The sequence below is a fragment of the Odontesthes bonariensis genome, chromosome 12 (genome assembly GCF_027942865.1).
Source record: "Odontesthes bonariensis isolate fOdoBon6 chromosome 12, fOdoBon6.hap1, whole genome shotgun sequence".
In the NCBI taxonomy this organism is placed as follows: domain Eukaryota; kingdom Metazoa; phylum Chordata; class Actinopteri; order Atheriniformes; family Atherinopsidae; genus Odontesthes; species Odontesthes bonariensis.
This window is the reverse complement of record NC_134517.1, coordinates 30,700,136-30,711,049: the sequence shown is the minus strand read 5'-3', so window position 1 is coordinate 30,711,049 and position 10,914 is coordinate 30,700,136. Positions and strand designations below refer to the sequence as shown.

At 37.6% G+C, this 10,914-nt stretch overlaps 2 protein-coding genes across 2 annotated transcripts; one reads left to right on the top strand and one right to left on the bottom strand.

Moving 5' to 3' along the window:
• Positions 1-1,848: 1,848 nt before the first annotated feature.
• On the bottom strand, positions 1,849-2,790 carry LOC142396015 (olfactory receptor 10J4-like). The gene has a single exon (XM_075478561.1). The coding sequence runs from the start codon at positions 2,788-2,790 to the stop codon at positions 1,849-1,851; it is 942 nt and encodes a 313-aa protein (XP_075334676.1).
• Positions 2,791-6,322: 3,532 nt separating this feature from the next.
• On the top strand, positions 6,323-7,264 carry LOC142396014 (olfactory receptor 10AG1-like). Its single transcript, XM_075478560.1, has one exon. It carries the CDS (start codon positions 6,323-6,325, stop codon positions 7,262-7,264), a length of 942 nt encoding a protein of 313 aa, XP_075334675.1.
• Positions 7,265-10,914: the final 3,650 nt, after the last annotated feature.

Below are 10,914 nucleotides of genomic sequence, written 5' to 3'. Positions count from 1 at the left end.
AGGTTTTAGAGAGAGAGTCTCAAGGTGACTGATAACACTTTCTCTTTGTTTCTGTGGGCCACAGACAATGATTTCAGTTTTGTCTGAGTTTAGCTGGAGGAAATTGTTTTGCATCCACACACTGATCTGTTCGATGCAGCGACACAATGTATCTACAGGCCCGTGTTCTCCTGCCGTCAGTGACACGTAGCGCAATGAGTATCTCTGCTCTATATGAATGAATTGGATTATTTTGAAATTAATTATGATTACAATGAATTTAACTCCAATTGGCTTGAATTGGACTATATTATTTACGTGCCTTGAGATGACATTTGTTGCAATTTGGCGCTATATACATAAACTGAATTGAATTGAACTGAACGGAGGGATGACGTGTGCTCTTTAGGCTGATTGAAGACCAGACGCGCCGCCACATTCTGGACCATCTGCAGAGGTTTCACAGCACAGGCTGGGAAACTAGTTCAGAGGGCGTTGCAGTAGTAGATGACCATAGACTGCACCAGGAGCTTGGTGGCGTGTTGAGTTAGTTACGGCCTGATCTTTCTTATGTTTAACAATGTGAAATTTAAAGATATGATCATTTTCCAATAGGACAAGCCTTTATTGTTTGTCTGAGAAGCAGCAATCAAGAAAACTCACATATTAACAGATATCAAACTATCAACAAAATACCTCTGTTTATTTGGCATTGACCTTGTTTCATTGTCTTACTATAATCACACCGTTACTCCAAATGGGTCATAAACAAAAACAATCTGACTGATGTACGATGTTTGCCTTTTAATTTTCCTGCTTTGTTGTCGCTCATCTCTTTTCTTTTCTATTAATTTAAATTAGAATCAGTATTTAGTTAGCATGAATTGGTTTGTAGTACAAAGTTGTTTGTCTTAGATTTGTTGATGTTTATCATACTATGTCAACTGTGAAATGTTTCTTACTTTGTACACCACAGCTTGCAGGAACTTGTACATTGTCTATGTATTCCTCAGCGTCCCTGCGACCCTGAATTGTATTAAGCAGGTATAGAAAAAGAGTGGATGTATGCTTCAGGTTATACCAGCAGTGTAAACGCCATGGCACAACTTCAAACAATTTGAGCAAATAAGACTTTTTAGACTCTGATTAAAGGGCAGTTTATTGAAACTCTCCACTGACAATCCCAGTTACAGTAAAACTTGTACCTACTACCCAAACTGTATATGAACTTGAACAACAACCCTTTTACTATGGCCTCAAATAAAATCACAAACATTTCATTATTTATTTTCATAAACTTTCAATTGTCATATCTTATATCAGTGTGACATTTAGCTTGGTTGGAGTTTAGGTCGAGCGCATTGGTTAAAATACTGCTGTCAGAGGGGGGGTGGGAGAGTATGGGGGTCAGAGCAGGTCGGCCCTGGTGAAAACATCACTTTAAACACTTTAAACTGCTTTTGAAACTGTTGTTAACAGCTTTTTTTGTAAATGATTAATGAAAAAAAAATAAATAAATAAATCGATTTTCCTAAGACAAAGACACAATTGTGAGGCTCTTTTAAAAAATGCATGAATAAAACTGTACTATAGTGGTTTCAAACATTTTAGCAGTGATAGAAAGGACATAACCTCAGAAACACTGTTTACATTATCACTTAGAGGGAGGCTACAACTATATAGGAAGAAATTAAGCAAATATAAACAATATTAATCATACATTTGTATACTGAAGACTGATGTAGAGGTGTTGGAAACAGAATTACTGCAACAAACTGATAAATCATTATTACACTATAAATCATTTGTAGAAACCTATTCTGACATTAAACACCACTACATGATCAAGTGAGTCTCTTATCCAAATTACTATTCAAGAACCTTTATTTTGACTCTGCAGAGCAGTCTCTTGAGGTGTTTCGTAATTTCCTTCATTTTCAGACCATATATAATTGGATTAAAGAGTGGTGGATATATTAGTATCTGTAAAGACGTTATAAAATTTTCAGTCTTTGAAAATCCAGATGCCAGTGTATTTACAGTTACATCAGATGCAACCAAACATAAAAAGCTGATTAAAATGATCAAATGAGGCAAACATGTCTGTGCAGCTTTTCTCCTGACTTCTTTAGAACTTCGGTATGTTATCATGATTAACCTGGTGTATGAAAATAAAATCAAAATCACAGGGAAAAATGCAACATTAACAAATATGATTGTAGGAAGTATGTCTAGTATTACTGAGCGCCCACACAAAAGTTTGTAAATTGGACATTTACAAATGATCCCTTTTAGGATGAAGCCACACAGTTTTGAATTAGAAATCATTAGAGCCATCTTGAACACACTTATGTAAAAAACAGGCATAATCCAAGCTAAAGACAAAAGAACACTGACAGTCCTTTTTGACATAATAACTGGATATTGCAGAGGTTTACATATAGACACATATCGGTCAAAGGCCATGACAGTCAACAGTAAAAATTCTGAAGCACTTAAGGTGTAAAACATGAAACTTTGAAAAAAACAAGCTGGAATAGATATGATCTGCCTCTCAGATAACAAGTCGAACAAAATCTTTGGATAGAAGATAATGCTGAACAGCACAGAGTTCAGTAACAAAGCTGCAATAAAAATGTACATAGGCTCATGGAGGCTTTTCTGAAACATTATGAGGAATGATATAGTGGAATTACAGCAGAGTATGAGGATATATATTGAAAACATGATCACAAAATAAAGATATCTGTATTTTTGCAATTGCATAAACCCATCAAGAGTTATATATGTAGCATTCAGTTCAACATCCATCAAGATTATCAAAGTTGAAATTAAATATGACAGAATAAGCTAATATTAAAGATAATTAGATGTCAACAGTACAGTATCGTCTTACCGCTGTAATTTATACTTATCTGATCTGTTACTGCACACAACAAGTCTTCATATCTTTGATTCACAGACTGAAGGGTTTCCAGTTTGCAGATTGTTTTTATGAATCTGCTTCATCCTCAGATGACTTCATTAATCTGTCTAACAAGAGCAACTTGTAAACACCTCAAACTCCAGAGGCATGCACCACACATTGTGCACTAACTCTGTCAATCTATTTTTGACAAAAATGACCATGGGCAGGAACAGGATTAGCGGGGCATCTGCAGACCTCCGGTGCCTCTGATTTTCTAGCCCCCTGCTTTAGGATTCCTTTCATGCTGGTCTGCTTATCTGCCCAGTCATCCTTTCCTCTCTTTTTTATTAGCTTTGTTCATCCAGCAGCCCCTCTCCTGCTTTTCCAAGAAATGGGGCTACAAGTGAGCCCATCCCTATTCTCCACCTTTCACCCAGGTTGATTACCGAGTGGAAAAAAGGTCCAGACCCTCTCCTGGAGACTAATTTCATATACTTTGCTGTGCTTTGGGGAAAGTGCCTATTTCAGCAGTAAGGCATTGCTATGGCCTTGGCCTCAGAGCCCAGCTCAATCCACAAATCACTGAACTCTTACAACACCTGTGTGTCATGGGTCCCCAGCAGGGTAGTCACGTGTGACTCATTTGGGCTGTTCCATATCTTATTTCATCATTTTATTAGATTATTCTCAAAAAAAAGTTATAGGAAAGATATCATTTTATTTAGTGTATTTTTTTTGTTGATATTTTTCTGTGGCACTTATGGCACTTTACAGACAGTTTTATTTGCTCAAATTGTTTGAAGTTGTGCCATGGCGTTTATACTGCTGGTATACCCTGAAAAATACATCCACTCTTTTTCTATTCCTGCTGAATACAATTCAGGGTAGCAGGGACGCTGAGGAATACATAGACAATGTACAAGTTAAGCTGTGGTGTACAAAGTAAGAAACATTTGACAGTTAACTTAGTATGATAAAACATCAACGAATCTAATAACTTTGTACTACAAACCAATTCATGCTAACTAAATATTGATTCTAATTGAAATCAATAGAAAAGAAAAGAGATGAGCTACAACGAAGCAGGAAATTCAAAAGGCAAACATCGTACATCAGTCAGGTTGTTTTTGTGTATGACCCATTTGGAGTAACGGTGTGATTATAGTAAGACAATAAAACAAGGTCAATGCCAAATAAACACATTAACACAGGTATTTTGTTGATTGTTTGATGTGTGACGCATAAATATAGCAGAATAATTATTCAATTGGGAAATTAGCATATTAGCCGGAGAAAATGGAAAAACAAATATATCTGGCCACTACAATTAATTTCAATTGAAATGTAGGCTAGCCGCAAATTCAACATAGCAGACTCACCAGGTGTTGGCAATCGCTCATCAACCATCCAGATCCACATATAAGGCGCTCCTTCCTGGGCTCGACCTGTTCGTCAGCAAGCTGCATCCCACCACCTCCCCATCGCCACCCGATGTCTCAAAGTCCTCGACATCTCCTTCCTTCGTACGGCTCCGCCACCAGGTTCGGGTCCCAAAGGGGGGAAGATATTCAGCATCTCCCTATGCCGGACTTTCAAGCTCACAGCGGTTCAGCTTGCATGTCCTCCGCCGGGGCCCGAGCGCCAAAGAAATATTGACAATAAACCTTGCAATTGTCTCCCTATCTCTCCGTGTGAGTCTCTCCAGGTTGAATTACAATTACATCTTTTTTTGCCATTGTTGTGTTTACAACAAAATTAAAAAATGTCATCCTGTCAGTGCATTAAAAAAAGGAAAAAAAGCATATAAAAACATACATCTATCCATTTTCTATACCTGCTTAATCCAACTTTCGGGTCACAGGGGGGCTGGAGTCATCCCAGCGGGTGAGAGGCGGGGTACACCCTGGACAGGTCGCCAGATGGGGGACTTTAGGCAGGGTGGGACAATGGACTGGGAGAGGTACCGGTTGAATATCCTGGTGAAGACTCCAGCCATTTGGTTCGAGCAGTCCTTCAGCACATGTCCATAGACGCTGTCAGGTCCAGCAGCCTTCCTTGGCTTAGGGTGAGGCTGCTATGGGCCGCAGGGTGAAGCGTGGCTACGTCCGATTGCTCCGCCTCGAAACGGGCAAAGAAGATGTTCAGCTCCTCGGCCGTAGAGCTGTCAACTTCAGCAGCCCCAAGGTTGGTCCTGTAGTTGGTGAGGTGCTGGACTCCCTTCCACACCTGCCTGCTGCTGTTGCTATCCAGGTGGTCTTCAATCCTCCTCCTGCAGTTTGGAAATACTCTTTCCAGATTTCAACATCTCTAAGATTCCCAGACCCCAGCTTCGGATGATGTTTTCTAAGTACAAAACAAATTAAGCACATCGTTAGGGTTAGATATGTAACTCACATGGTTACGTGAGGAATTTCACAGTTTTGTTGCATTTGTTGTGACTTCATACAACATTTTTGTGCAGTGGGTAAGCTATGACAGCTATTACATGTTCTAAAGGGATACTGGGCTAATACTTTACTTACTGTATACATTATTGTTGTTTATCAGTCAGATTAATTCATTTTTTACATGTCTTATAAATAATAACTGCGGTACAATCCAATAACATAACAATGTTTCCAAAATGATTTAGGAGAAAATATGGTTAGTGTGCTACGTGTGGTACCGGCTGTCAGGTTTGTGTGAGGATGGAGGACACGGATGCGGATTTCAAAAAAGTAAAGGCTGATTTATTAACAAAAAACAAACAAAGTTCAAACGAAAGGCGCGGCAAAGCCGGATTCAAAAAACTTAACTGTGGAAAGGCAAACAAAAAACTTGGCATGACATTGCATGGAATGAATAAATAAATGCTTAGCTTAACGGTGACGTGAAACATGGGAAAATGGGTAGCATGGGTAAGTAGACATGGAAGGCACAAGCAGGTTAGGCATGACAAAAACAAACACAAGACAGGGGAGACTGGAAAATAAATAGAGGGCTGGGAGTAATTGGAGAGTGAGTGCAGCTGGTGACAATGACTAACGGGTGCAGTGAATGAACTAATGATGTGAATGAACCAATGACCAGAGTGAGGGGGAAAAACAATGACAAGACTAAAACTCAAAACCTGGACATGAACTGAACACCTAAAACATAAAATGTCCCATGGCGTGACACCGGCCTCCAGAATTAGATGTTTACAAGTTGCTCTTGTTGGACTGATTAATGAAGTCCACTGAGAGCGATGCAGTTTCATAAAAGTGGTCTGTAAGCTCAAACCCTTCAGTCTGTGAAACAAAGATATGAAGACTTGTTGTTCGCAGTACCAGATCAGATGAGTATAAATTACAGCAGTAAGAATAAAAACTAAACTCTGATTACAATGCATAACTATTCAAAATGTATTTTTTAATGCCATATTAATACTGTCATATTCTAACTTTGACTAGATTGATGGATGTTGAACTGAATGCTACATATATAACTCTTGATGGATTTATAGAATTGCACAAATACAGATACCTTTATTTTGTGATCATGTTTACTGTATATATCCTCATACTCTCCTGTAGTTCTACTATTATTTTGCTCATCGTGTTTCAGAAAAGCCTCCATGAGCCTATGTACATTTTTATTGCAGCTTTGTTACTGAACTCAGTTCTGTTCAGCACTATTGTCTACCCAAAGCTTTTGATCGACTTGTTATCTGAGAGGCAGATCATATCTATTCCAGCTTGTTTCTTTCAAAGTTTCGTGTTTTACACCTTGGGTGCTTCAGAATTTTTACTGTTGACTGTCATGGCCTTTGACCGATATGTGTCTATATGTAAACCTCTGCAATATCCAGTTATCATGTCAAGAAGGACTGTCAGTGTTCTTTTATCTGTAGCTTGGATTATACCTACTTTTCACTTCATTGTGTTTAATATAGCTCTAATGATTTTTAATTCAAAACTGTGTAGCTTCATTATAAAAGAGATATTTTGTAAAGGTCCACTTTACAATCTTCTCTGTGTGCACTCAGTAGTACTAGACATAATGCCTACATTCATACTGATAAATGTTGCACTTCTCCCTGTACTTTTGATAATATTTTCATACACCAGGATAATCATGATAACATACCGAAGTTCTAAAGAAGTCAGGAGAAAAGCTGCACAGACATGTTTGCCTCATTTGATAGTTTTAATGAGCTTTTCATGTTTGGCTGCATCTGATGTAACTGTAAATACACTGGTATCTGGATTTTCAAAGACTGGAAATTTTATAACATCTTTACAGATAATAATATATCATCCGCTTTTTAATCCAATAATATATGGGCTGAAAATGAAGAAAATTACGAAACAGCTCAAGAGACTGCTCTGCAGAGTCAAAATAAAGGTTCCTAAATAGTAATTTGGATAAGAGACTCACCTGATCCTGTAGTGGTGTTTAATGTCAGAATATATTTCTACAAATGATTTATAGCCACAACTAAAGTCAGCATCAACAGTGTAATGGTTTATCAGTTTGTTGCAGCAATTCACTTTACCACATTTCTACATCTCTATTTTAATACATCCTCTAAAGTACAGTTTAACTTCTACAACATTATTTTTCAAGACCATGAGAGGATGATGGTTCTTGTAAAGTGGAGTATCCACCAGATCTGTTCTGCTCGGACATACATACAAGCTCTTTTGTAACTCCTTCAGAACAGTATTTTTGCCCACATGCCAGACCCAAACTAGATCTAATCAAGCCCACTGATGGTACAGATATCAGAAAGGAGAATGTTTATGGAAATAAATAATAAAATGTTTAAGATTTATTTGAAGTTAAGGTTCATATACAGTTAGGATTAGTATAATTGATCACAGTTGTACCACCCATCTTAATAAATCCAATTTAGAATAAAAAAAAAAAAGTCTTATTTGCTCTAGCAGCTTGATGTTTCTTGCCACTGCAGCGGGTTTACAGCGGGTTTACACAGAACAATTCACAGACTAAAGTATTACAATTCCTGTAAGCAGTAGTGTGCAAAGTTAGGAACATTTGAAAGTTAACATTTGGTTGTTCTTGATCGTGACGCATTTGGGGGAGTGTTGGGATTGCAGTAAAGCAGTTTGGGTTTGCAAAGACTGGAAAATTTAAGGTTTGCTTCATTGCTCTCATGTACTCAAACACAGGCATTAAATGTGTTTTGTTGATTCTTTGTTATTTGTTGTTATGTGTGTTTTTCTGACTGCAGCCTTTCAGGCAGATGATAAAGGTCTGACCTAAGGAGGGAGCACACATGGGTATCATCGGAAACTGATTCTATTAGAATTAACATGCTGTTAATCTGTGTTAACTGTGAGGGGATTAAAGGCCTGGACTGTCTTATACACATAAGTCAGCTTATGTCCTTGTCTCCCTTCTGTTCTCTTTTTTTTCTTTTCACTAACTATTTAAATGCCAGCTCTGGGCCAGTTTATGATGTAAATGATCATGTTATGCAAATGAAATTCAGCTGTACATGCTGTTAAACCCACAGATTCCAGAAGAGCAAAAATGTCCTTAATTTCATTGATATTAAGTCGGGTGCCAATCTGTTCTCCTAAATTTTGTCTGTACTGCTGTGTATGTATGTTGTGGAGAAAAGATAGCCTCTTTGAAAAATATCTTATCAAGCCGGGACTGTTGCACTTTCATTGTGCATCGTGTCATGTGTGAAAGTACAGAAGAAGAAAGCGGCGATCAAAGGCATTCCACCACTGATATGCCAATGAGCCGGCAAGAGAGGTAATAAAAGAGGCAAAACGATCCCGCCTCGTGATTTCGCATTGCCGGCTTGAATACAAGGAGGAGATCAGTCGCCACCCATGTTTGAAAGAGGCTGATCTGTCACACGAGTGGACAAAGTGATGAACAACAGGGCCATGATCTCACTCCACACCCTGTAGAAGTACTTACGATTACAGTCAGCAGTTCTAAAGTCACTAGAACAAATCTTGACACGTGATGACTCTGACATTTATTTGAGTATGAAACAAAAAGAATGTTAATATCCATTTTGTAATGAGATAAAAACCTTTGTTGAAGAATATATGGCATATTATATACAATTAAAGCAGAAAAAAGTGAATAAAAAGCTAATGTGCATTGTTCTTCTTTCCTCGCAAAACCAGCTAACGTTATTATTAATAACATCTAAGCTTAAAACTAAGTTTCTTATTTATTGATTAAAAACAACTACAATATCTTAGGATTGTTAAAGTTCTTAGTTTTGTGTTTTATCATGTTTTAGTTTATCTCATGCCTTGTTGTTTAGTTCCTGTTTAGTCCTTAGTTTTCTCATGCTTTAGTTTCGGTCATGTCTTTAGTTTTCTAGCTCATGTTTAGTTTTAGTTTTCCCATGTTTTAGTTTTCCCTCATACCTTAGTTTTCTAGTCCAGTATTTAGTTTAGTCATGTCATGTTTTTCATCAGTCTAGTTTTTGTCATCCGGCTCAGCCGTGCTTTATATTAACCTTGTTGTTTTGAAAAATAAATCAAATTTCCTTTTTTGAAGGTGTCCTTTTACGCCTCGCACGACCCACCATTCTGACTTGCACCAGCTCAAAAAAGTATTTTTGCTTCCACACATCCAAAACCTTTTTCTTTCATACATCCTAAACCATCCTTCACATACAGTGACAGTTTATTGAATGTAATCTCTCACAAGGGGGGAACAGAGGGCTCATTTAACAAGATTACACATTCATACACATGTTTTATCAGTGTAGTGGAGGATCTCCCCACATCCCCTGTCTCTTGGTCACCTCAGTCAAACTGGCGTGCAGGTTCAAAATTTTATTATATCAGTGGTTAAAAAGATAGTCAAGACACAAGAGGGGTCACAAATAATCTTCTGTAGACAGCAAAGTTCAATCTGGGTGCATTTTATTGAGCCAACATTGAAATACAGACCAAACAAACGGAGTTAGACAGCTCCGGAGCCCCCCTCCTAATAACCACCTGTTTACTCTACTGTATGAACACACCATCCTACTTGCACTTGCACACATGACCCACAGTTGCATCTAACACAGAGTTGGAATCAGTGAACAGATCAGCTGTCTCTACACACAGTTGGTATGGCTTATCAGATCACACGCTTGAGATTGCATCTGAGCATTCACACGGCTGATATGACTGAGCAGAGGCATACACGCAGCTGTCTGTAAGGCCCATTTTATGACTACATCAATGACATGTAAACCAGAATAAATCAGCTGTTTTAGGCCATTTAAACATCCATGTTATGCTGAAATAAAATGATAAAACATGTAACTTAATTTAATAGTGTTTATATACGTCAGGCACAGTCTATACAAAAAGAAACATGTCGGATGTGAAAATTTGAAACAAATTAAAATTTAAAGTTGAATGAAATAAATAAGTGAACTGTGACTGTAGCGTTTTGCATACAGAAAACTGTTTCTTCATTAGCTTCCCCAAACTGAGTATCATCTTTTCACATTCTTCTATTATTGTTCCAGTAATAAGGATTGTTAATGAATACATTTATTTATTATGGCTTGAAAAAAAAAAATCCTTTTAAAATGTCTTAACATTTTTATTCTAGTGATAATTGGATTAAAGAGCAGATTATATGTAACCATTCGTAGGGTTGTGAGAAAATACTGTTAACCGATTGCTTCTAATGCCAGAACAAGATCAACGGCGTGTGCGATGAGTAGAGTGAGCCGGTCTGTGTACATTTTGAGAAAAAAACAGCTGAGTCTAACTCAGAATTATCACAGCATTATTAAAGCAACATTACAGCTATCATTTTCAAAATCTACATGAATGTTAAAGTCACAGACTGTCATGAACGTACCTATCCTCTGCACTGAGATTTAAAAAATCTGAGAATTCAGGCAGAACTTTCAGTGAGAGCCAGGTGGATGATGCATGACCACAACAAGAAGCCTCACATCTACTTCAATTCTTAGCTTTGCAGTTTTTAGATATCGATCAAACTTTTATTTTCTTGTTTCATTGGACCTCTTCCTACATTCTCTTTTATCAGCTGAAACA